The sequence below is a fragment of the Asterias rubens genome, chromosome 21 (genome assembly GCF_902459465.1).
Source record: "Asterias rubens chromosome 21, eAstRub1.3, whole genome shotgun sequence".
Lineage (NCBI taxonomy): Eukaryota > Metazoa > Echinodermata > Asteroidea > Forcipulatida > Asteriidae > Asterias > Asterias rubens.
Window position 1 is genome coordinate 5,400,073 of NC_047082.1, and position 27,918 is coordinate 5,427,990.

Below are 27,918 nucleotides of genomic sequence, written 5' to 3' on the forward strand. Positions count from 1 at the left end.
CTTCACAGCAGGAGAATAAAAATGAGGACAACTTCTTTAAATCTACACAACAAAGTAGTTATACACACATGGGGTTACTGCAAATCAAACATCTTTAAATTTATTTTACTATGAGTTTTATCGGCAAATATTTACTTTCCAACTCATTATTTTTTACATAAACTAGAAAAAGAATCACAAACCTGTAAAACTCAACATGGTTGGTACCAACTTGGTCCCGGAAGTTCAATGTGTGTGGCTTGCACAGTCTATAGATAGAGTCTTATAATAATTTGGGGGCTAATCATCCTTACTCGCAGCTAAGAGCTGAATTGCGAAGGACGCGGCTACAACGTGTTCGAGAAGCAGGCATGCAAGGGCGCCTTTGGCCACCAGCCAAATCAACCCATTATGACCACGGAGCACAGTCAAGATCGAAAGTGTTTGATTTTTTCCTGAGGGAGGAAAACCGGATAGCCTCGTGGCACAGCAGAGAACCAACGCACAACTCAACTCACATATGGCCCAGACCGGGAATCGAAACCGGGGTCACCTTGGTTAGAGGCGAGCGCTTTACGCACAAGCCAACCATGCCACTACAGGTCAGTGCTAGAAATATAACAAGTCTTTAACCTCAAAGTAGTGTAAAATGTCATTGTGTTTGATACCCTTCCAGTCCACACACATCCATAATGCCACATTTCAAACATGGATCTGTACACATTTTTATATGGGGATTTGTTAGTCATGAATTTCCGTAATTTCCACTCCAAACTGTTTCGAGTTTGACCTTTTGACTAAGAAATAATTCCTGAATGGTATGTACAGACACATTTATTATTGACATCCAATAACATTTCAAATTTCGTTTTTGAAAGAGTATCATAGAAAAGGGGTTAATTTGACCTTAAAGCCTCTCTTTAACAGCACCCTCAATAGTCGTGTTATAACGTATGGGTGGCCCTACGAACTTTATGTATAGTTCATTTTTGGACCTGAACTAATCCATAACCAGTATGAGCAAGTTCGAGTGTGCACTATGGTTAACTAAAGGTTGACTATTTTAACTCAAACCCAGGCTGCTCGACCATTGGTTGACTACTGTGTTCAACCTTTTGGAAGCAGCCTCATGACTATGGTTTCTTTAACTAAAGCTTGACTATCTTGACTTGAACCCAGGCTAGTCGACCATTGGTTGATTACTGTGTTCGACCATTTGGAACCAGCATCAGGACCAAGGTTGGAACCAGCATCAGGACCAAGGTTTCTTAACTGGTCCTGTTATTCTGTGCCATAATAATATGTGTAAAGCTCAGAAGGGAACCAGTGACACTATAGCTAAAAGGCAGAAGGCAATGGATTGTTGAATACCGCAGTACCGATGGTTGACTAGGCTTCCTAACGAGTCGTTCGAGTGACTGCGGCACTGCGCGTTAAAATGTGCTCTAAGTACGGTAGACCCTTGAGTTCTTTGTTCACATTTCTTTATTTCTGGACAAAACGATGTCCAATTACTTAATCTTGATACTTTTAATGACTCCAGCTCTGACCCCAGACGCCTCACCACCATAGCGTACTAATTCCTTACGCACCTCTCGTACCTAAACATAAGGAATGAAGACAAAAAAATATATATATATATATATATAAAATCAAACAGTGCAAAAAGTGACGGCACGTTTCATTTGAACCATTAATAAAAAGGTTTTGGTACATTTTGTAAATTCAAGTTTTTAGCCATGACATGAATCCCTACTCAATGTGAATGAAGATGTATGTTTTATTATTATTTACCTGTAGAAGTTTCAGCTTCAATAGTCGTCAAGTTTTTAAAAAAAAGTGAAATCACAGAGCATTTTTTTCAGGTCTTGAAATATGTTGTACTGTATAGTAGTAAAATAATTTTGTCTCACTGAGACAACTATAAGTTTTGTGAAATTGTTTCACTCATTTCTCAAAAACTACAGCACCTCAGCAAGTTATATTTTAAGAAAAGTTTTCTACCATCATTATCTTTAAACCGTAATAGTGTCACTGTGGAAGTTTGTGTTTTGTGTCATACAAAAATTACTCAAACCATTTAAATAACATTAAACAATTAAGGATCATGATGGAAGTACAGTAGAATGTGGTTTATCACATGTATGCCATCAATCAAAAGCCAATATCCCAGAAACCCAAGTAATACTTAAAGAAGAGACCACTTGACATTTGATTTGCAGCTTTACACGCCGAATTAGTAATGTGAACCAAAGTGTCTTCATCACCTTCAACTCAACCAAGCAGGATTGGAAACATTGATGCAGAAAATACTATTACAATCTAGAAAGTGTTGGCAGTCAACATGAAAGTTGGTGTTCTACATGTAAACACAAACACATGTCTCATTATTAGTGAAACCTCAACACTTTGGCAAACTATGATCCTCATCTTGAACATCATACTTGTGCACATATAAATTCCTTTGGCTTTCACAAGCTACTTAAAGTCACTGGACACTATTGGTAAATTGTCAAAGACCAGTCTTCTCACTTGATGTTTCTCAACATATGCATAAAATAACAAACCTGTGAAAATATTAGCTCAATTGGTCATTGAAGTTGCGAGATAATGGGAAAAAAAACACCCTTGTCACACGAAGTTTTGGCTTTCAGATGCTTCATTTAGGAACCTCAAAATCTAATTCTTGGTGCTCGGAAAAATACTCCTTTCTTCAACATCTTCAGAGGGAGCCGATTCTCACAATGTTTTATCAACATATCCCCATTACTCGTTACCAAGTAAGGTTTTATGCTAATAACTATTTTGAGTAATTATTAATACATGTAGTGTCCACTACCTTTAAATTGGATTGGATACAAACATCATTGTTGTACCATGGTAATAAATTGCAAATTTGTATTGGTCAAGAACCAATCACGTGATATAATACAAAGACGAATGTTACATGGGTCGAGGCAGAGCAATATGAAATTTGATCATTCCCACCGTTGGCCATTTCCAGCGCCATGTACAATACTATAAATAGGGCTGGGTTTGATCAGAGCAAGGGTATGAGTTTGTTATTACGCTAGTACTAAGCTAAACTGATACACATTCCTCTGTGATGTGACGTAATTACGTTTGCCACTGTCAGACTGTTATCGTTTGCTCTCATTGCACATAATTCACTCTTGTAACGTTTGCTTGCTCCTGCAATATTATTACTAAGGTACATGTGTATAACGAAAGAAATGTTGCACGCTGTGATGAAGCCCATGTGTTTTTTACACCCTCTGGGAAAATGGCACCCGAGGCGTGTGTTCCAGACACCATGGATCCCATCAAAGTGTGCACCAGTTGTATAAAGTACTTTTTGGTTAATACATACCTGTCCCTTGCGTCTGACTTTAGCTTTCTTGAACTTCATTTTGTTCTTGACTCTGGGATTGCGCTGTTCCTTCTTTCTATGTGGTGTCAGTCCTTTGTTCTTGGAAATCTACAAAATAAACATCAACAAGAAAATCCACATAAAATATCAGTCTCTGCATAATTTAGATGGTAATAGCGGATAATGTGAGTGCACTTTGAAACGAAAGTCAAGTTAGAATAAATGGGCTGAAGTTGTAGCACAATTGGAGGAGCCAAGATACTTGATTTGTGCATTTAGCTCACACATGGTTAGTAGCATTTGAAACTCTGCGGAAAAGTTTGCGGTAACACCATGTAAAGATAATCTCTAAATGAGTTGGGGATGGTTCTGAAAAGAACCGCTGGTTTCCACTCATCGTTTCGATTAGAATGTTCTGATCGTCTTCTGGAGAAAGCTAGAAGACAATCAGAGCTGAAGAGCTTTCTCCAGAAGACAATCACAGCATACCGATAGAAATGTTGAGTTGAAGCCAACAGTTCTTTTTAGAACCACCCCAACTCATTTATGGATTATCATTACATGGTGTTACTGCAAACCTTTACTATGTCACACGAGGTTGAAAGTATTAATCTTAACACACACTTGCACAGCCTACATGTATGTGTAGCGACTGCTCCTTTAACTTAATTCATAAAATTGTAAATAGAATAACTGACCAATCAACGCAAACCAGAGAAGAGTAATTGCTACAGGGATTGTATATAGTTTTTCACTGGTTTGTTTTGAAATAAATGTTGTGACAGCCATTCTTTTTCTGTCGCGTTTGTCTATGCCAAAAAGTGAAAGTAAAAGTTTAGCATAGTTTTTGCGCTTTTACTAGCAGTAATCTTCAACATTTAAAGATGACCGCTAGTAAACGACTTCATCATTTCATTGTCCTTAATATTCAGAGAGACCAGAAACATTCATAAATCCAGACGTGATTAAATCTAGTTCCAGTGGCGTGAGAAAGTCCGTTTGTCAGATTAAAATATTATTGGGCGAGTCGGAATAGTATACAAATATAACATGGTTTGAGGGTGATTAGTCAATATTAGCTTCCCGGGGTATTGGAAGATGACAAACTAATTGTTTTACTATACTTCATACATATTCAGTTGTTTGGAGCAAAGGAAAATGATGACTGTGAATAAAATGCACCATGATAACATTGTTCATGTGTTGGATGTCACTACAAAGCGCAAGTAGTATAGCGCCCGGGAGATGAGTACATTTACCCCAAATACAATCAAGAGAATTGTGCAGCACCAAAATAATAATAATAATAATAGTGGCTTCTTATACGTCACTCAGTGACGCTCAAGGCACTCCAACATTCAGTATTTTCCAGCAAAGGTATGTGGCACTAGGTTTGAATTATAAGACCTAAACTCCTTTTACATTGCACCATGTAATGGTTTACAAGGTGCTGTGGCACAAAATGCTACCAATCATACCAGGAGCACCAGTGCGAACCCCTTCTCTTTACATTGCACCATGTAATGGTTTACAAGGTGCTGTGGCACAAAATGCTACCAATCATACCAGGAGCACCAGTGCAAATCCCTTCTCTTTACGATAAGTGAACTGGATTTTTTTTAACGTGCGTTACACAAACGATGGACCAACAGCTTGGCGCCCATTTGAAGGACAAAGCATCATGGTTAAGTGTCTTGCTTAAGGACACAGGTGTCACCCACACTCTGCTGATCAGAAACACCAGAGCTTGAATCCGGTGCTCTTAACCGCTCGGCCACACCATGACCATGAAAACACTTGTTGTATAAATGTCAACAAGCAGAGACTGATAGAAGCAATCATTACTAACTTGATAAGTGATGGCTCGTTTGCCATCTTCCATTTCCTCCTCTTGCTGCACTTCATCAAATTGAACTTTACCGTCCAACTCCCTGTGTAAATAAAACAATCAAGACTGTTTCACTAGCAGTCAAAATCAACAATTTCATTCTCTGTTTTCAACAGACGTACAGTGTACAACCTGTTCAGCACCCAAACTCATTTCCTTAGCAATAATTATCATAGGAATATAGAGAACTTAAAAACACTGCAAGATATATTTTATGCTTAACCATTGATTTGCTTTTACAATATTTAAGTTAATGACTGCTTTAGTATCATTCATGAAAAAAACAAGAATTTTGACATTTGTCTAGAGTACAAGTCTTCAAAACAAAACACAAAGATTGATGAAGGTTTTGTTCAGTTTAAGGGTTTGGTACCTTTTGTAGATCAAGTTTTTGGCCATGACATGAATCCCTACTCACTGTCAATGAAGATCTTTACTTGTAATTTGATTTACCTGTAGAAATGTTAGCTGCATAAGTCGTCAAGATTTTGAGGAAAAAAGGGTGACAATTACAGAGCAATGTTTTTAGGGGAGTTGCGTAAATCTGTTGTACAAGCTAAAATAATTTTAGGCTCAAACGGTCATCAGAGTCGGAAGAAAATAACGGGAAAACCCACCCTTGTTTCCGCCGCTTTCCTCTTGTCATGACATGTGTTCAAAATAAATTTGCAATTCTCGCTATCGAGAATTGATATTGTTTTAATGTTTTCTCAAAAAGTAAAGCATTTCATGGAATAATATTTCAAGAGAAGACAAGACTTCAACATTACATTTTTTTTTCTGTAGCGAAAGTGTATAATGGCTTTAACCTGGATTGTCAAAGTTGAAATTCAAAGTTGTTTTTTTCCAAATCATAAAGTCTAATTTATTGGGAAAGAATCTCATCCGGAGTAGATTTTACAATTATTGTCTTACTTCTGTTGCCTCCTTCTTTCAAGTTTCCGCTCTTCAATTTCCTTTGCCATCTTGTCATAATACTCTAGTGCTTTCTGTTCATCAGTCGTTAGTCTTCTATCATGTGTCTTCAATGATTGCTCTTTCCTACTTGAATCCATCTCCACTGCCTCAGTGGCAGGTACACTCTTTCTTGAAGACATTTTCTTAGAGTTTCTCTTTACATCTTTGGTTTTGATGTTTGATTTAACATTTTCTGTTTCTTCATTGTCGTCTTCACTGCTATCTTCATCACTTGTTTGCATTGGTGATCCTGGAGATTGATTGGCATTCTCTGTGAAAATAAACCATTATCATTAGATAAGCATAAAAAGGACTTCTTATAAGGCCGACTTCTTGTAAGGCGGTATTTGAATTGGTGTCTACAGCTACGGCTACGGCTGTTGCTAAGTGTGTTGCTAAGGACGTCCTATACATGTGCATGTGCCTCAACGCATGATGACAGAGAAATCTAGCTATAGCCTTTGCTGTATTGACCCCCTTGCACACACGTCACACACAGCGACTGTGACCTGCTCACCATTTTGGAGGGCAATTACATGTAAATACAGCGTCGCCTAAAATGCCTCCTTCACTGAATAACACAGTGACATTGCCCACCAAAAGGGCGCACCAAAGACTATTCTGATGACTTTCAGGTGAATTGGGTCAATAGCCGGCAATTCAGACATGGCCTCCACATTCAACATCAACATTCATATCAGTAGCTTTAAAAACTTTATGTTTAATGCAGAGTCGTTGATGAGTCTAACAGTAGTTCATACATTGTAGCAACCTATCAACGAGTATGTATGCGAGTATTTGAATTACCCTTTTTGGGGTCTAATAAAGATTAATCGAATTGAGTTGAATTGGAACCAGATCACTAACAAGGCAAAACTAAATGAAAATGAACTGGCTATTTGATTACAGACGACTCCTACCTATAATGTACAACTTACACAACGGTAGGTCTGTAAAGGAAGAATGTAATGGAAACTACCGTCATTCATCCAATAATTACCAATTGAATATTGTATGTCGTATATGAACTTTAGACATATAGGTGACTCATAAAATCCCAAATCTACAAATTGTCATAATAGACTTGGTGACAATTTGAAATGCTGAAGCGATACAAGGTTTGGGAACAGACCTCCAAACATTGTATGGCTTCAAGCATTTCAAGAAGAGTCTTTTGTTGAAGACTAACTGCTTCTTACCGATGCATGGATCTTGTTGTGTTATAGCTAGAAGCTCTTCAATCTCTGCTTCCAACTGCTGGTCAAGTGGTTCCAATTGTTTCATTAGCTGAACAACAAAACAATGATAAGTAGTCAGTGGTTACTCAATGGATGGATCAGCAAGAAACATTAAGACCAAGTTAACAATATTGACTGTTGACAGTAATTGGATTTTTGTTTTAAAACAAGTTCTTATATGGCGCATTTCACAAAAACCGTCTCAATGCGCTTTACATTAGAGCATCAGACTCAAGTTCCAGTAGCTCATTGGGATGTGGGTTCGCAAGACACATAACCATTGCTTCTCTCCACCCAGGGGTAAGATTGGTACCTGTGAGGGCAGAAATGGTTCATGTGAATGATTTACTTGGAGCACGGTTATTCGCCGCGCCAGCTGTATACTCCCCAGGGAGCTGAGATGGTTTAAGGAATTATTTAAGGCCCAGTGACCAGGAGAAATAATGTCAGAAGCGCTTTGAGACACCCTTCGGGCTGTGATAAAGCGCCAGGCCCGGAGTTAAACGGCGGCCACAATGGCCATGGTCGTCAATGCCCTTCCAACTGGCTGTGATGCCGCTTAAAAAAATATCATTTTCACAGCCAAAATTGCCGTGCCCTTTCTCCCAAGTTCAATATTGTTTTATTGACACAAACATTTGTTTTCGCCCGACTACATACACCCGACAATAATTATGCAGTGAACTCTATTCAGCAGTCAAGCAAGCACAAAACGAAGATCGATTCCTCACCGAGTCATTGCACACGCTATTAGCGCAAACCTGCATCTCATATAATCCACACGCCTGTGTATCTGACGTCCCGATTTCACAAGGAACCAGTCTAACACCATTCATTGATCAACAGAGGGCGCTGTTGCTAAAAAATGTCCATATGGTATCGTCCGTTTAGTGAACAGGGAAAAAATATTGTTGGTGAATGAAATGACTCTTGGAAAATGGTTACGAAGGAATTTGCCAAAATAAAGATGCTAACAGAGTGCTTGGAGTGAGGTGTACATTGTAAAAGATGATTTTGAGAACTATGCCCCCAAATGCAAGAAACTCAACTTTGTGGGATGATTTGCTTTCTTCTTCATAGAGGTCGTTCACACGCCGTACTAAAGTTGGTCTAAGTCCACTTAGACAGAGGTATAAAACACAAAAATGAAACGTGTTCTGTGTAATGGAATATGGACAACATTTTGGTGAGTTTTCTCGGCGGTTTGTATTTTGTTCGTAAAAAAAAATTCAAGTCGTGTTCATGTTTGCTTTAAGTGCCCATATCCTCCCAGCGGTAAAACTGTTTTCCGCGTTCGATTGAGCCATTTGTATCCAATAATATGTTCTGATGATCGTCCAGGGCATGAGGCACCCAGTATATCGGCATGCTCGGTGCGTGAATCTGATGAATAAAACCGGATGTTAGAGCAACGGGGTCGCGTCTACTATGACCTTTTAAAACCGAACATAAACCCGATCGGGTTTAACTCTGTGCTGTCTGAACGCAATGGGTTTTTATTTTTACGACCACCCCCCGCTGCTCGTAAAAGTTAAACCGGTTCGGGTCTAAGTTAGTACGCTGTCTGAACATACCCCTGGAAACTAAATTTAATTCTATTTTTTACAGTCTTTGGTTTCTTTATGAATAAGACATGAATTATCAATATCTTATTCATAAAAACTGTTTCATTGGGTTTACCACCCATAGGGAAACCTCTGGCCAATTTTCAATTTTTTATTTCCAAGTTTAATAAGGATCGTGACCCGTTCAATAACTTACTGGCCTTCGCGCCTTCTTTATATTAAAACTTTTGGCCTTGGGTGCTCTCCAAAATTTTGCTTGCTCCAAGGCCAAAGTGGCCTTGCCCTAAAAAAATTGTAATTTCAGGCCTGATATATACAAATCAAATATTACTATTATTATTATTAAGTGCCCTGGTTATTGGACAAATAACATTCCTTTAAAAATGCTCAGCTCCCTGTGAGGAGTATACAACCTGGGCAACCGTAGCGCGCCAAAGGCTTTTCAATCTTTACCCTCGCATGCACCCATTTATGCCCCTGGGTGAAGAGAAGCAATTATTCATTCACTAGAGCATGTAGCTTTTGACGGTACAAATAAAATGCACATACCTTTTTATGTTCAAGAATGACACCAATTACTGGATGATTATGTACAGGAACATGCTTGGCTTTCAGCGATATGTAGAAACTGATGTTAATACAGTAGCTGTATTGGGACAAGGTTACACCAATAGAGGGTTACACTAGAATACTAGTTCAAAAACTCTTTTACAGTTCAGTTTGGTTGAAGGGTTAGGGTACTTTTTGTAGGACACAAAACACAATATCCACAGATTTACATAAAACTTACACGGTTTGAAGATAATGATAATTGAAAGCTTCCTTGAAAATATTTCTTACTGAGGTGCTGTAGTTTTTGAGAAATGAGTAAAACAAATAACAAAATAATATTCCTCTCAGGAGACAAAAATTATTTTACGAATTTATGTGAATCTCCAGAAAAACATTGCTCTGTGATTTTCACTTTTTTATTCTCAAAAGCTTGACGACTAATGAAGCTGAAATTTCTACAGGTATTGTTATGTTTTACATGTAACTTTGTAAAAAAGAAAACTCACTTACATGTATTTCTTAAAGGCAGTGGACACTATTGGTAATTACTCAAAATAATTATCAGCATAAAACCTGACTTGGTAATGAGTAATGGGTAGAGGTTAATAGTATAAAACATTGTGAGAAACGGCTCCCTCTGAAGTGACGTCATTTTTGAGAAATAAGTAATTTTGATTTTGAGACCTCAAGTTTAGAAATTGAGGTCTCGAAATCAACTTCGTGTGACAAGGGTGTTTTTTTCTTACACTATTCTCTTGCAACTTCGACGACCAATTGAGTTCAATTTTTCACAGGTTTGTTATTTTATGCATATGTTGAGATACACGAAGTGAGAAGACTGGTCTTTGACAATTACCAATAGTGTCCACTGTCTTTAACTAAACCAATCAATAATAATAATGTACAAAGACTGACTTACTTAATGTACAGCTTACACCTTGTATAAATGTAGTCGGCACCCAGTCCTTGAGGAATGCGTCCATCCTCTACCATGTCACGAAGTGGAAACAATTTAATCAGTGTCCTCACCTACAACATTTCCAAAATAAGATGTTATCAAAGATTGCAACGTAACACGCCAATTATTCAGTTCAATTTCTAATCATGTCTGGTACGATGACTTGCCTGGTTACAAGTAAAGTTTCAGTTGCAATTCCTCAGACTAGACTAAAGACTGTGGTGTTAGATCACATTGTTTTGTGCAGGTATTTCAGGCAGACGCGCCAGAGTCACGACAAACCAAATAGATTAGGAGTGACTCAAGTCGCTTCGAACGACTACAACAGTCGATCTTTTGACTTCTAGCACGTCCAGTCACTACTAACTGTTTCAGACGTCAAACTTTTCATGTACTTAATTCAGAATTTGGTTCAGCGTGACTCTGGAGCGCCCGTCTAAAACGAGTGAAAGCTTTTTTCGTTGTGTTACTAAAACGACTGCAATAATGAACAGGTTATACCTTGGCCTTGAAATCTTCCACAAGTTCCTCAAATTCAGGAGATTCTTTCTTCAAAATCTGAAACAAGAAAAATAGGTTTATGTTTGGGCCAAAAATTAGCTTACCAAATTATTTAACTTGGTCCAATACATAAAGTTATATTCATGAGAAACCACAAATACTATTTTGTACTTTTGCATGATTCCAGATTGAAATGGGATATATGAACCAAATATCAGAAACCTAAGCTAGTTGTACTGATCATTGGATGTAACCACCAACCTGTCTGAAATCTATACATGTTTTGCATGGTTTGCATAGGTTCATTATAGCACAACATAACCACACATGCTGGCAAACTATAAGTACTGTACATGTATTCAAGTCCTGTAAGAGTGTTGTGGCTTGAATGCTGAAGAATTTAACTTGATTTATTTCATCACAGTTTACAAGTCAAAAGTTTTAAAAATTGTCCATGTGTGCACTCAAAAACGTTCAAGTTTATTTTCCGATTACAAAAGCAATTCATTACAAACTACATGTATATACATGTACACAAAAAATGATAATTACAAAAATAAATTTATGTTTTAAAAAGAGAGAAGAAGTAGTATTCTCAGAAACTTGTTGACTACAGGGGCCAGCTAAACATGCCAAGAAACTGAGCCTGAGAACATCACTCAGGTAAAGTTTTACCTTTTTTGTTCAGAATCAAATACGCGTAGATGTACAATGTATATAATTATTTGGTTTGCATTGAAACCTCACCATACATTGCAGTACCCAGTGCTAAAACAGAGGATTCAAACTACCTCCAGCTACCAGGCAATCTCGGTGGTCTAGTTGGTATGACACTGCTCTGGAATTGCAAAGGTCGTTAATTTGTATCCCAACCATTTTTTGTACAGAACTCGGACGAGTACTGAGTATACAGTGCTAACACACATCGGTGTACAATGTACAAATGGGTAATACTAAAAATTAGTACATTGTACTAGTTCATTCAACCTGACGATCTATTAGAAAATATGAATGCCTGGTGCCCTGCACCTCATGTCACCAACTTACCGCCAGTTTATCTCTCTTAGACAATTTACTCAGATCCTTAATGACTCGTTCTTCAGTTTTGTCTTCAAATTCCAAGGTTTTCTTTTCAAGTGTTTTTGATTCCTGCAGACATAAACAATGGGATTAGGGCCAGTGTTGTACACATACATGTACATGTAGCTAGTATCTGCATGTTGGTGTCTTGAAAGCAATGGACACTACTGGTAATTACTCAAACTGAAAATTAATAACATGAACCAACCATAATAATGACACACAATTTTGGAGTTCACTGCAAGGATTACAGTGCACTGTGGGATAGGATCTACAGTTTACTGCCAAGCGTTGCCAAACACCACAGTTTACCTCTTTGTTGATACATAATGTAGAAGTCCTACAGCGACTTACAGGGCCCAAGCAAATTTTCAATCAAGTTGGTTTCATGAATTATTTCTACTCTAAAATTGTATCCAGTTACTGCTGGAAGACATGTGCAATGAATGCATACATAAATAACTGTTTGGGACACAAGTCCGAAAGTTGGGAAACCTGATTTTGTATACAATCAAAATACTGGAATGTTAACCATGGCTAATTATTGGCCGTGGCTTACGGCCAAGGTTTTGCGATTCAGGGTGAATGCATCTCATGTTTTCTCAAACAATAACCTCCAAATACATGGTAAATTTGACAAGAGCAATTGTTGTCTGTACTTTTTGTTATACATTTCAACTATTTCACTTGTTGAATTAGAACTATGTCATTGACTAAATAAGATAGGTTTGGTTCTTGTGTTGAATTATATTTATTGCATGGGTTGAATGTGATTGGTTTGTTCTTGTTTTGAATTAGAACTCTTTCACTGATAACCTGCAATCGACCTTAATCACGGTGTGGCCATCTTGATTTTACTTCACTCAAACTCATTGTAACCAAAGTGAGGCTGAACGAAATAATAGTCTGGAGCAACCTTTGCGCAATGAGTGTTAGCATGCATTAGTGTTATGGAAACAGGTAACATGGCCAAGATGGTGACATCGTGATAAAGGTATTACAGCCATCAAAAAGAGGGAAGTACATAATTTCACATCCAGCCATCAAGGCCCAATAAGAGGGAAGTACATAATGTCACATCCAGCCAGCAAGGCCCAATAAGAGGGAAGTACATAATGTCACATCCAGCCAGCAAGGCCCAATAAGAGGGAAGTACATAATGTCACATCCAGCCAGCAAGGCCCAATAAGAGGGAAGTACATAATGTCACATCCAGCCAGCAAGGCCCAATAAGAGGGAAGTACATAATGTCACATCCAGCCAGCATGGCCCAGTAAGAGGGAAGTACATAATGTCACATCCAGCCAACAAGGCCAATAAGAGGGAAGTACATAATGTCACATCCAGCCAGCATGGCCCAGTAAGAGGGAAGTACATAATGTCACATCCAGCCAGCAAGGCCAATAAAAGGGAAGTACATAATGTCACATCCAGCCAGCAAGGCCCAATAAGAGGGAAGTACATAATGTCACATCCAGCCAGCAAGGCCCAATAAGAGGGAAGTACATAATGTCACATCCAGCCAGCAAGGCCCAGTAAGAGGGAAGTACATAATGTCACATCCAGCCAGCAAGGCCAATAAAAGGGAAGTACATAATGTCACATCCAGCCAGCAAGGCCCAATAAGAGGGAAGTACATAATGTCACATCCAGCCAGCATGGCCCAATAAGAGGGAAGTACATAATGTCACATCCAGCCAGCAAGCCCCAATTTCATGGCTCTGCTTACCACCTAATTCTGCGCTCTTGATCGCCATTCTCCACTTGCAGGGCAAGCGCCAAATTTCTGCTTATAGCTCTTTAAGCGAAGAATGCCTAGTAATGTTGAGTACACACGCGCACAAGCATAAAATTCCCTGCTAACCCGTGAAATACGTTTGACGTAAGCACGAATTCCCTGCTTCCGCAAGTGATGATTCTTTGCTTAGGGTAAAGCATAGCCATGACATTGGGCCCAGAAGTGTATAATGATTTTACTTGAAACAGTTGCAGATCAAAGTCCGTTTCCTGCATCATCTGAGACATCCTTTGCTGTATGGCTAAAGCTTCTCTCTCTTCTTCATCCTGAGCTTCCTCTTCCTCTGATCCACTTACTCCTGAGTACATCATAGAAAATAAGCACACAAACATTATACAATTGTTGCACGCTGTGACAGGGGTCCATGTTGGAAACGACCAAGGTGATGTACACCGGTCAACAAAAACACATATACCATGGCTAAATGGCCGCTACAACGCGTAGCACGCATCCTTAGCCATGGTACATGCGTTTTTGGTATCACATCACGTGACTGGTTCTCAACCAATCAAACTTCACGATTTGTTACCGAGGTATAACAATACACATTTTTCCCAGATTTTACTAAGGGCGAACAAAATTGTTCATACTTAATTATGTGGCCCTTACTGCTAAATTGGGGCCAGGTTTCCTTATCAATGCAAAGTGGACAATATTTGAAATCTGTGCTGGGAGGCACAATGTATTTTGCTCAAAGTGAAGGGCAAACATTGTGAGTCCTGGGCAAACCCGTCCATCACCGCCCACCGTGGCTACAACATGTACACTACAGATCCAGATGGCGGTCACTTCAGTGGCTGGAACACTAGAAATAGAAAATGGTTGACCTGCTTGAATGAAAATTTCAAGTCGTGACTTTTGCTGAATTTCATTTAAAATATTTTAAATCAAAAACGAAATCGAGTCATATAACTATCAATAGATTTTAATTGTTTAAAAAAGCAATCATTTTAAAAAACCCTGACCCAGCGCTTTTCTGAAAGGCGAAAAGCTCTGTTACGCAATCACTCATGTTACGTCGGAGTTGTATAGCCGCTTTGTTGCAGCGTGGCGATACAACAATAATAATATAATATTAAGTAATATTAATAATAATAATATAGTAAAATTAATCGTATTAAATAAAACAAAGCAAACTCTCAGACATGACGTCAAAGCATTGTCATTTTGACACGCACCGTCACGGCAGAAGTGTTTTTAGTTTTTCAAAACCTTGCTATTAGGGCCTGTTTTTTTAATCGATAATTACAAACAAATCAGAAGTGTACACATATCAAAATTACATTTAACTGCTGAACAATTGCATTATAAGGAAGTTAAAATAGCAATTCCCTTAAAAACATTCCGTTCAAGTAGCTGTTTAACTTCCTGTTTCATTTTCTCATGTCTATTTTGGCTATCAATAAGATATACAGGATTTCAATTGAGGCATTGCAGTGTGAGGTATCAATATAATTATTTGGTTTGTGGTAACAACATGTGTGTATCTACTTGCTACATGTAGATTAAATGTTCTTTTGAGAAATAATTGACTCTACACTGAAACTTCTGAACCCCTATAAAAAAAGACCAACATCTCTCACACTCTTCAGTCTCCCGACGATGGCTAGAGCAAGCAACAAGTCGTGGAAACATTGAGAGCAATTTGAAACCTGTTTTGGCTTTCACTAATATACTGTATATGGGATTTAAGGCATTGTATGGTGAGGTATCAATAAATATTAAGTTGCGGTAACAGCATGTGTGTTCTACTTGCCAGGGCCCAATTTCATAGAGCTGCTTAAGCAAAAAATTCTGCTTAAGCAAAATAATCCATGCTTAGTAAAATCAGAATACCGGCCAAGACTCCACTCAATTGTTATGCTAAGTAAACAATAGGTCAATACCAGTCACAAGCAATGTATATGGCATGACATTTTGGCCAGTAACCTGTGTAAAATTAGCAAGCTATTTTCGTGCTTAACCAAATTTTTTGCTTAAGCAGCTCTATGAAATTGGCCCCAGGTAGTAGATTACATGTATGTTCTTTTGTGAACTTTTCTTGCTTTAAATGCTACTATCATGGAGTGGATTTTCAGAATACATGTACGGGAGACTTCTCAGTTCTGGAAAGAACTGTCCTGCTTTTTAACTAATACCTAGGCGAAAGGTAGAAAACAGGCCGCTACTACTACTTTTGCTTGAGTGGATCGCGGAACTTCTTGTTATAAACGCCACTATCGCAGTGTGAGTTTTTAATTGGTCTCAACATTTCGACAAGCTTGCTCTAATAATGCTTCAACAGTGTAAAGTTCTAAAAGAGTTACAAGAAAAACAACTCTATCTCTCATACATACCTGGTAGATCGTCATCAACATAATCTGTATGGTAAAATTCTTTTTTTTTCTTCCCCCATGCTTTTGCATCTGGGATGCCTGACTTGGATTCCTGGCCCTCATCCTCAACGTCGCTGGCAATCTCTTCAAGGTGTTGCTGCATCTTGAAGGTACGCAGATGCTTCTCAATAGTACCATCATCAGAGTCAGAGTAGTCCAGGGAAAATAGATCCTCCTTTTCATCGATTACAAAAACGGAAATACAAGAAACAAATATTATGAATTTTGGTGTTACCCTTATACATGTACCATGTTTACACCTATGTGTGTTAGCACTGTATACTCGGTACCTGTTTACACCTATGTGTGTTAGCACTGTATACTTGGTACCTGTTTACACCTATGTGTGTTAGCACTGTATACTCGGTACCTGTTTACACCTATGTGTGTTAGCACTGTATACTCGGTACCTGTTTACACCTATGTGTGTTAGCACTGTATACTCGGTACCTGTTTACACCTATGTGTGTTAGCACTGTATACTCGGTACCTGTTTACACCTATGTGTGTTAGCACTGTATACTCGGTACCTGTTTACACCTATGTGTGTTAGCACTGTATACTCGGTACCTGTTTACACCTATGTGTGTTAGCACTGTATACTCGGTACCTGTTTACACCTATGTGTGTTAGCACTGTATACTCGGTACCTGTTTACACCTATGTGTGTTAGCACTGTATACTCGGTACCTGTTTACACCTGTGTGTTAGCACTGTATACTCGGTACCTGTTTACACCTATGTGTGTTAGCACTGTATACTCGGTACCTGTTTACACCTATGTGTGTTAGCACTGTATACTCGGTACCTGTTTACACCTATGTGTGTTAGCACTGTATACTCGGTACCTGTTTACACCTGTGTGTGTTAGCACTGTATACTCGGTACCTGTTTACACCTATGTGTGTTAGCACTGTATACTCAGTACCTGTTTACACCTATGTGTGTTAGCACTGTATACTCGGTACCTGTTTACACCTATGTGTGTTAGCACTGTATACTCGGTACCTGTTTACACCTATGTGTGTTAGCACTGTATACTCGGTACCTGTTTACACCTATGTGTGTTAGCACTGTATACTCAGTACCTGTTTACACCTATGTGTGTTAGCACTGTATACTCAGTACCTGTTTACACCTATGTGTGTTAGCACTGTATACTCGGTACCTGTTTACACCTATGTGTGTTAGCACTGTATACTCGGTACCTGTTTACACCTATGTGTGTTAGCACTGTATACTCGGTACTTACTCAGTACTTTCCCTAGCTCTGAAAAAAAACACCACTGTGAGCATGTTTCTCGGGTGGGATTCAAACGTACTGTGCAATTCTAGAATAATGATTGCATTGTAAAATAAAAGAACAGATTCGTGATCCGCTTTGGCCCTTAGTATTTCAATCTTGAAGACTCTGCTGTAAAGTCTTTCTTTTTGTGAAATTTGTATCTTGAGTGGAAATATTGTTATATGAAATGCTCCCAACTTTGAGAACACTGTGTAATGTAATCAGTTTTTGCAAAGCTTGAATGCTTTTAAGATTTCATTCTCTCATCTGAGTTGGAGCTTCCCATCCTTACACTAAGAAAGAAATAAACACCTGATGACAATGAAGAGTCTAAAGGCTGGGTCACACGAAACTAGTTCTCAAAACATCCGAACACGTTTTAAGAAATCATAAAACAGGTTTGGTATTACTAGATCGTATAGCTTTGGCCAGAAATGTCTACACTGTGACCCTAGTTAGTTAAATTCTGGTAATCAGTTAGGTCTGTCTGTGAACGGGATGAACGGCTGCAAAGGGACTCGGTCTGTGTATACACAAACATGTACATCAAAATCAGGCCTGACCGCACCACGTCTACCACTGTCTGAAATACGATCCAAGTACAGCAATTACTTCTCGTTTTAAGTACGTTGCCACTCTGTCTAAATGCAGGACAGGATGGTCGGCCAAAAAATGTTGAGCAGGCTCAATCTTCTGGAGCACCTTCCGATCAAACCTATCCATCCGAGCCCGTCCATGAAATTCTCACGTACTGTAACAAGTTGCTACTTCATTCGCTCCGTTTGAATACAGTTTTGTTAGCCAGTTCGGCTGCATTTTTCAGAATGAGTAGAAAACAAGTTTGGTGTGATGGTGGTATTATTAAATATAAATGTAGGATACTTTCATCTCCTTTATGTGGAAATGCTCATATCACTGGGCATTAAATCAACAACGTGGTAACTACAAGTTGTACGCTATTTAACATTACAAGTAAATGATATGATTGAAACAAACCTGATCCTCCGAATCACTATCCTCATCTTCTTTATTGTACCCTTCCAATAAGATTTTATCTTTATTCTCATTGAACTCATCCACTTCATCCATAAAGTAGTCTGGTGCATCAGGGTCTGGTGCAGGGAGCTTCTTATAGGCCCGTTCATCGTCACTATCATAGTCTGAACCATCTGCCTTCCGTGGTTCTTTCACCACCTTTCTGTCATTTAGGAGTAAATGTACAAATAGATTAGAGTACACTTCAAGTGTAAATTGTTGGGAAAGTAAAATGAAAGGAAAAGTAAATGTACACAAAGCCATAGTTGTATAGACTATGGTATCACCAGCTCCATGTGGTATCCAAACGTCTGACCAGTAAAAGTCATTCTGCCGAATTAAATCAGACATATTTGGTCCTTTGGAAAAGTAGGAATATGTCATCAAGTACAAGGGCTGACATGTATGACATAGGCTTTACTATTTAATTGAAAAAACAATCAAAAGGCAAACAAAACACAATCTGAAATCAGACGATAGTAGGAATAATATTATGCCTGTAAAATGCCCTTTCAAAACAGTGCAGTTGGAGTAGTATAGGATTTTTGTAAGTGGGAGAAGTTTGCAATCAGAGTACCAGGCATTTTGCACCTCTGAAAACATCGCGTTTTAGACATGTATGAAAGGGATGTATTTGATGCCAGAAAAGTCACCCACTTCATAGTCGCAATTAAAAATTTGCCCCCTAGCAAAGTAGTTGCCCCGTCACTTACAAAGTCGCCCCCTCACTTACAAAGTCGCCCCCTCTCAAAGTCGCCCCCACAAAGTATAGAAGGGATGTATCGGATGCCAGTCAACTCCCCCCCCCCCCCCTAGCAAAGGCGCCCACTTCAAAGTCGCCCATTACAAAGTCACCCCCTAGCAAAGTCATCACCCCATCACTTACAAGTTCGCCCCCCTCAAAGTTGCCCAGTGAGTTTGAGCGATAACGTCATTTTTTTTGCAGAGTGACAACCGATGCCACAAAATTGTTAGTTTGTGGACTGATGATGTTTCAACTCTTTTTAGAGTCTTTCATTTCACAGAAGTACAAACATTTAGCAAAAGAATTTTCTATAATAACACAGCCAATACTTACGTAAAATGATGAACTTCTTTCATGATAGTAAACAAAATTAATAAAAATTAAACACATAAATCATGTAGCTTGCACATACACAAAAACCAAGTGATCTGAGTTTTAAAAATAGGCCCAACTTCAATTTCAAAAAAGTAAATATCCATCCTCATCACAACAGTTAGTTCCTAACAAAATAAGTAGGGTTTGAAATTTAAGACAAGTTAACAAACAAATATTTAAAATATAACATAATATTCATAACAACTTTAGGCCAAGTAAAATAGATAACATGTTGCTCGTCCCCGCCCGCCTCGATTCTGGCTGCCGAACCGATTTTTTAGTTATTTGTTACTAAAAAATAATAATAAAATTAAATCAATTTACATATTATTGATAGCTATTTCAAATGTAACTTTTTATTTTTATTGAGCAGTTTCATCATCTTTCTTACATGGCCTACAAAAAATGCTATCACCACGCATAATGAGAAACTCGTTACTTTGAAACGTTCTGCCCTTCACGTTTGCATGCCACAGTTCTTTGCACCAGGACGTGATGCCACAAGCACAGAATAACTTTGGAGCAAAAGCAATAATGACTCTTTGGAAAGAATCAAAATGGACACAGAAACACACACAGAATTTGAGGACATACTGAAACATACTCATAAAACCATCTTCAAATACGATATGGCGGCCATCTTGAAAAAAATAACACAAATTTTGAAAATAACAAATAACAAGGACCTCACCAACTTTTTCAAAAAGTCCGGACAAGCAACATGTTATTTATTTTATTTTGCCTTATTAAATATCAATATTTATTGTTTTATAAAAAGTAAATAGGCTCAACTAATGTAAAAAAACATTCTATCAACCCCAAAAAGACAATAAATCTTGTATCACCATCCTCTCACGACATATTAAGGCGAAAACAAGAACACATCGTCACATGAAAAAATACAAACTTGAAAGGTGAACTGTGAAAGTTAAGCTTAAAATTGGAATATAATATATAAAAGGAGGCTATCATTGCCTGAATGACAACTCAAAATAGTTACAATGTTGCAGTGCGTGCGCGCCATTATTTGTCCTTTTTCTTCAAAAATAATTTCTCAATGGTGTTTTGAGTGTTCATTAGACATTGAGGATTAAGTTCGTGCCCTTAGAATTTGTGTCATGATTTTTGAAAGTGGTAAAAATGGGGCAAATCTGATGACTAGCCGTCGAAATTGTCTGTGTTGGACCAGATTAACCGTTACCGCTCGAACCGATCTCGTAACCCTCCGGCCTGGCGGCCGTCGGGAGGAGGGTTACGTTATCGCAAAGTTGCGATAACGTTACCCTCCTCCCGACGGCCATAGTTCTATGTGTGTGTACTTGTCATCGCCGGGAAGCGAGGTCTTCTGTGTGAATACACACTCGCACATCGAGGACTTTGAGCACAGCGAGGACGTCCTCGCTTTGAAAAATTGTGATAAATGCAGCATTATAGCCAGTTTGGACGCCACTGAGATATCTAAGCTTTTGGGACTAATCCTCGGTTTACGTCATTTTCGAGAGGAGTATGTGTGAGTTAACACCATTCTGTTGCCGGTTAGCACTCTTGGATGGTTACATCGCCCTCTGTTGATATGAAGTTTCCTTCTTGTAGGTAGTAGTAGAGGCGGCCATTTCTAATCCTGAACTCATTTATGCATGACGGTTAGCTTATTCGATTTGAGTCGGGTAGCGTGGCTGGTTGCAGGTGTCATGGGGACGCATCATAAACATTGAGTGCATTGCATCCACCAGGACCCTAGAGACAACCATTCGACCCATGGCAGCTCTCGAGAGAAGACAAGAAATGGTGAGTGATCTAAGTGTAAATAAATTTCAATGTAATCCTTACTGTACTGACTACATCACTATATACATTTCTTACACTTGTCAACCAACACATAATAGTTAAATGATTTAGGACATTACCAATTTAAGTTTATGCCTGTGATTAAGAATTCACCCCTAATAATACGTACCCCAGTTGGAATTCCACAAGTTCAATAATGGATTTGTTTTCAACACATCTCATGACACGAAACGTATATTTTTAGGCCTATGTCTATAGGTATGTCTTTAAGAAAAGAGATGAACATCAAACATGTTTGTTTGCTTAAAAAAGTGGATCTGAATGATTTTCAGCAGAAACGAGAGGAACATATAACATTATTAAAAACGACATTATGTTATGAAGCAAGTACTAAAGTAGAACACGGTTTACTATCACTTATATAAAATCACGGCGCACGGGAATTCTCCGTTTCGGCATACATTGTACGTTATACGGTACGAGTTGACTTGGGTACGAGTTGACTCGGGTACGAGTTGACTCGGGTACGAGTTGACTCGGGTACGAGTTTACTCGGGTACGAGTTGACTCGGGTACGAGTTGACTCGGGTATGAGTTGACTCGGGTACGAGTTGACTCGGGTACAACATTTTGGGTACAACATTGTGGGTACGAGTTGACTTGGGTACGAGTTGACCTTTTTACGTCGTGAGGGGTCGTGAGTTGTCGCTATTTAGTGCGACCCTTATGACATGTTCCACTAAACCGATCGATATGTTACATAATTTGTATGTCTTCTTTCTAGTATGAAGAAGGGGACAGCGTAATGGCACTGTGGCCACCAGACTCGTCATGGTATCCAGCTGTAATCACCTCCATAACCAAAGGTATTTAATAATAATAATAATAATAACAAATTCTTATATAGCGCATTTCACAATAAACCGTATCAATGCGCTTTACATTAGTCCCCTGGTCATTGGGCCAACAAACATCCCTTGAATCTTTCTATACAGCCCCGAGCTGCCGTGGCACTCCGAAAGTTTTGTATTCACATATTTAAACAAGTATCATTACTTTTGTACTGTGGACACACGAAATTACAGTTACACACCCTTATTGTGATCCACATCACGTGCAGAGCACGTTTTAAAGATGGCACAAAGTTGTATGTTTCCCCCCCTCCCCCCCAAATGAAATACAAATTAATAAACCCTTTGCCTTTCATTTTTCAGGGAAGTCACTAATGAAGTACTCTGTGCGTTACAATGAGGATGGCATCACACGCTCCTTATTTGAGCACCAGGTGAGTAAATGATGATGTCATGTATTAATTGCATCAATATGAGTTTAATAACATGCTATGTTTCTTCATAGTATATTATGTTCTGTACAATTGAGACGTTTTTCCAAGGTTTACGACGTGTTGCGGCAATAGAATGTCCTCTCTAAATGTAACAGAGTCCCGTAACCGTTTGTTATCAAATCGATATGTTTAGAAAGATGTTGTAGAAGTAGAATACAATGATCAACACAAATAGGCCATGAAATAGCGTGGTTTTCGTTTTACCTCGTCGACAAACACGGTCGGCCATTTATGGGAGTCAAAACTTGGACTCCCATAAATGGCCGACCGTGTTCGTTCGCGACGTAAAATGAAAACCGTGCAATTTGTAGTGATACTTGTAAAACATCTTTCTAACCATATGCATTTCATAACAAACGGTTTCAAACGCTTTTCATTTCTCAGTGGTGTTAATTATGTCATTTGTCTTTTCCTTGCTAGCTGGCCCATCAAACATCAGATTTTCAGTGTGATACTTCAAAGTCTGTCAACCCCAACACCAATTGCAGGGATGACGATGACCCACAAGCTAGTTTTCAGTCTGATCCTTCAAGGTCTGTCAACCCCAACACCAGTTCCTGGGATGACGATGACCCACAAGCTATTTTTCAGTCTGATCCTTCAAGGTCTGTCAACCCCAACACCAGTTCCTGGAATGACGATGACCCACAAGCTATTTTTCAGTCTGATCCTTCAAGGTCTGTCAACCCCAACACCAGTTCCTGGGATGACGATGACCTACAAGCTATTTTTTAGTCTGATCCTTCTAGTTCTGTCAACCCCAACACCAGTTCCTGGAATGACGATGACCCACAAGCTATTTTAGAAACTGCCGAGCTTCACCAAAGCAATCAAGCTGTAGGATGTGAAACAAATGATTCTAGTGAGAAGTGTGCCGTAACAGTCATGCAGACCGATAATGTCGGTGGACAAAGGAAATGGGACAAAAAACACTATTGCTTTTACTGTGATGAGCCTCAGGCCAAGTTACCCCGTCATCTTCAGTTGCATCACAAAGAGGAGAGGGAAGTTGTAGAGATAGCATCGGAGACTGACTTTACTGCCCGCAAGAAACTTCTGTTATACATCCGCAATATTGGTAATCACAGACACAATTGTCAAGTCCTTAGAGAGGGAAAGGGTGTCCTTATTATAGTATACAGACCAAATCATGAAGCATCTCCACACGCATATGGACCATGCATACATTGTTATGGCTATTACGTGCGTCTTGATCTTTGGCGTCATCAGTGCCCACTTAAGCCTGCTCTCCCTGCACAGACTGATGGTAGCAGTAGGATAGGTCGTGTTAGGGGGCGAGTAGCTAACAATAGTGATTTGTTAAAACCACCCCCTGCTGGTGTATCTTTCCAGTTGAACAAGGTTCTTAGTTCTATGAGGAGAGACAATGTTGGTCTGGTTGTCAAGAATGATTCTTTGATTCTGGAAGTTGCCAAACGTGAATACCTCAGACTTGGCCACGATGTTACACAACATGGCTACATTCGGAACAAACTACGAGAACTTGGTCGTCTTGTTATACAACTGAGAAAAAACACCCACCAACCAAATGCATCACTGGAAGTATTCGTGCATCCCCGCCATCTGAATGATATCGTCAAGGCTGTTCATGATGTCGCCGGCTTCAGTGAAGGAAAACAGATGTATCACGTTCCATCTCTAGCACTCAAGATTGGACACTCCATCAAGAGATGTGCACTCATACTGCAAGCAAGTGCTTTAGAGTTTAATCTTAGGCAAAAAGCGGAACAGACCGAACAGTTTAGGCAGTTATGTGAAATTAAGTGGCCAGAACTTGTGTCAACCCATGCCCACAGAACACTGTACCAAGGAAAGCGCAACAAACGTGCTGATCTCCCCACAAATGCAGATGTGGTGAAAATCTCATCGTTCCTTCATGAAACTGGCAACAGGGAAGTGCAGCTCCTACACTCTGCTAAGGGCCATGAAATTACACCAGCTTGGAAGAAATTAAATGAAGTCACACTGTGCCATCTCATTATCTTCAACCGCAGACGACAGGGGGAAGTATCCAAAATGAAACTGGAAGATTTTCACAAGCGCAGTAGTGCAGCCATTGTGAAAGGTGATTGCGTGATGACTGATCTTGAACGCCACCTCTGTAAAATGTTCCAAGTCATTGAAATAGTTGGTAAGAGGGGCAGAACTGTTCCTGTGCTTCTTGGTACTGATGTGATGGCGTGGTTGAAGGCTCTGGTCGCAAATAGAAATGCAGCTGGAGTGGCACAAGACAATATATTCTTATTCGCACGAAGTTGTTACGGAGGCTCAGGTCATATACGAGGAAGCGACTGTCTACGAGCATATGCAAATGAGGCGGGCCTTGAGAATGCTGGTAGCATGCGGTCTACAAAGCTTCGTAAACATGTAGCGACTGTTTCACAAATTCTGGCCTTGAATGAACATCAGCTTGAAACACTTGCAGACTTCATGGGTCATGATTTGCGGGTCCATTGCGAGTACTACCAGTTGCCAGACACTGTCCAGAGGGTTACCAAACTGTCTAGACTTTTCCTCAGCTTGGAGAGAGGCAACTTGGTTTCGCAACATGGCAAATCTTTGGAGGAGTTGCATGTTACTGGAGGTAAACAAACCCGTTTTTAACTTGTCTTTCCAATTTTATTCAAACTGTGGTACCCCCCCCCCCCCAAATAACATTCATTCACTGTACAACCTCCCCCCCTTCCACCCCCCCCCCCCCCAATGGATTGGCCAACATGTTTAGGTGTGTACGCCAAAAAGCAAGCATACCTAAATGTAACAATTGCTCTTTGTTTTTGGGGCCTGATAACTCGGCCTGTGGCCGTCATCACCTAACCCCCTCCCCCCCCCCCCCTTTGAACCTCATTCACTGTACACCCCAAACCCCACACACCCAACCCAACGGATTGGCCCACATTGTTATTTGTGTGCCACAAACCAATCAAAGCTAACTCTAGAAGTTTAATTTCTTTTTATTGCAGAAGGCTTCACCAGCGATGAGGACAGCAGTGATTCAGGTGACTCGTGTGACCCAGCTTTGGAGGACAGTGTTGATGCCAGTAAGTTTATAATATTTTTGACTGCCTATATCTCTTGTAGGTCTCTTGCATATGCTGGTCCTATTCCCTGTTTCCCCCCCCCCCCAGACCAAAATGCGATAAGATGCCAGACTCCGTTTGCTGTCAACAAATTTAAGGTGTCATGCACCATCAAAGTACAGTCATAACCTAGAGTCACTTTGTAGGCACAGCCAAGTGATTAGTCTAGATTAGCCCATCTCGGCAACTCATTTTGTACGGTAGGATGAAACAAGATGGCTGCTTCTTGTCAGGCATTTCCGGCAGGTACCGGCACATTGGTAAAATGAACTGATTTAGGGTATGTATACGCCCCATTTGATTATGTTTACTAATTTACCTCTTCTTTCCTGTGTGTTGTAGGAAGGCCACCAACCCAAACGGATCCAGCTCCAAAAGCTCGACAAGTCAAGCGTCGACAATTCAAGCGACGCCCCTGGACTGCCCAGGAAAAGAAAGACGTAACTGAGGGCTTGCAGAGATTCATTTTGCTGAAGAAGATTCCAGGAAAACGTGACATTGAATCATCCTGTCCTGTGGCATTGCAGACCAGAACTTGGAAAAACATTAAGGACTTTTGTAGAAACACGATGACACTTAAACAAAGTTAAGGTCTCCTGCACCACCAAAGTACAGTCATAACCTAGAGTGACTCTGTAGGCACAGCCAAATGATTAGTCTAGACCTTTGGCCTGCCCCCCCCCCCCCTCCCCCAAAGAACAAGAAAATCGTGTACCACCCCCAAAAACATTTCCCAGAAGGCCAGTATACACATTCACATTAGTGAACCGCAAGAAAAAGGATTCATGTGTTATGTCCTCACATCGATAGGTACCATTCGACTTTTGGCAATGTCCTCCATTGGATAGTATTAAAAGTATGTCCTCAATCTGCAGTGTACACATGTATTGGTGTGTGTGTGTGTGTGTTGGTACACGTGAAATCAACTTGATGGAACCTGCCTGCCTAGTTTTGTACAATTTATTCAAGATTATAACAAATAAATACAATTATTAATATTACAAAAATTAATTGAAAAAGTCAATCAACAAAATGTAATTATTTTTTTATTTTTTTTTTAAATAAATTCACATGCATTTGTATGCTACATAATTACAGTACAAAAAATCACACTCTCTGTTAAAGCCATTGGACCCTTTCGGTACAGAAAAAAAAAACTTACAGGGTTAGGGTTTACAGAAAGACTTCTCTTGAAATATTAGTCCATGAAATGCTTTACTTTTTGAGAAAACAGTAAAACAATATTATCAATTCTCGATAGCGAGAATTACGGATTTATTTTAAGCACATGTCATGACACGGCGAAACGTGCAGATACAAGGATGGGTTTTCCCGACTCCGATGACCGATTGAGCCTAAATTTCCACAGGTTTGTTATATATAGAAGTTGTGATACACGAAGTGTGGGCCTTGTCCCTTGGAAAATACTGTTTACCGAAAGGGTCCAATGGCTTTAATGAAAACAATTGTTAAAAAATTTGAACTTTGACCTGACGTAACTTGGGTTTACATGACCCGACTCGACCCCAACAACAAGAGACCTATCCAGCTATGTAAAAACTTATCTAATAAATCAGTCAGACTCAGATGTTGTTTAAAATTTAGAATTAGATAATCTCCCTTATTAATTAATTAAGTAATTACTAATAGTATTATAATAATTATTATATTAGTAAGTGACTTACACTTAGTCATCAATAGGAAAAGTTTCCGTATGGCGCCACCACTTTTTCATTCGATATGAAATAATATAGTATGATATTAACCTCAATTAGATAACCCTTTTTGTAAAAATTAGTGAAAAAGTGGTGGCGCCATACGGAAAGTTATCCCATCAATATTTACCTTCTTTGTCCCATCTTTGTTGAAATAATGTAACGCAGTTTCTGCAGAACACTAGTGACAGTATCGACTGTCGTACTATTTTGCAAAAGCTTTGAAAAAATCTGGGAACTGACGATTGACTGTGTGAACAACGCTTTC

At 39.3% G+C, this 27,918-nt stretch overlaps 2 protein-coding genes across 4 annotated transcripts; one reads left to right on the forward strand and one right to left on the reverse strand.

Annotated features, from left to right (window-relative positions):
- Positions 1-1,127: 1,127 nt before the first annotated feature.
- Positions 1,128-27,918, reverse strand: LOC117304447 (something about silencing protein 10-like). Of its 2 annotated transcripts, none has more exons than XM_033788906.1 (13): positions 27,781-27,918; positions 18,543-18,740; positions 16,223-16,436; positions 14,066-14,184; positions 12,056-12,157; positions 11,009-11,065; positions 10,469-10,578; positions 9,547-9,643; positions 7,394-7,481; positions 6,153-6,465; positions 5,199-5,280; positions 3,350-3,457; positions 1,128-1,580 (listed from the first exon to the last, which is right to left on the reverse strand). In XM_033788906.1, exons 2-13 carry the CDS (start codon positions 18,633-18,635, stop codon positions 1,491-1,493), a joined length of 1,473 nt encoding a protein of 490 aa, XP_033644797.1. In that variant the 5' UTR covers positions 18,636-18,740; positions 27,781-27,918; the 3' UTR covers positions 1,128-1,490. The 2 variants fall into 2 exon arrangements, with proteins under 2 accessions (XP_033644797.1, XP_033644796.1); XM_033788905.1 differs by having other exon boundaries at positions 18,543-18,744.
- LOC117304448 lies at positions 21,040-26,625 on the forward strand. 2 transcript variants are annotated; one of them, XM_033788908.1, is made up of 4 exons: positions 21,040-21,489; positions 22,274-22,355; positions 25,819-25,896; positions 26,278-26,625. In XM_033788908.1, the coding sequence occupies exons 1-4, from the start codon at positions 21,460-21,462 to the stop codon at positions 26,523-26,525; spliced, it is 438 nt and encodes a 145-aa protein (XP_033644799.1). In that variant the 5' UTR covers positions 21,040-21,459; the 3' UTR covers positions 26,526-26,625. The 2 variants fall into 2 exon arrangements, with proteins under 2 accessions (XP_033644799.1, XP_033644798.1); XM_033788907.1 differs by lacking the exons at positions 21,040-21,489; positions 22,274-22,355 and adding an exon at positions 24,108-25,439 and having other exon boundaries at positions 26,278-26,623.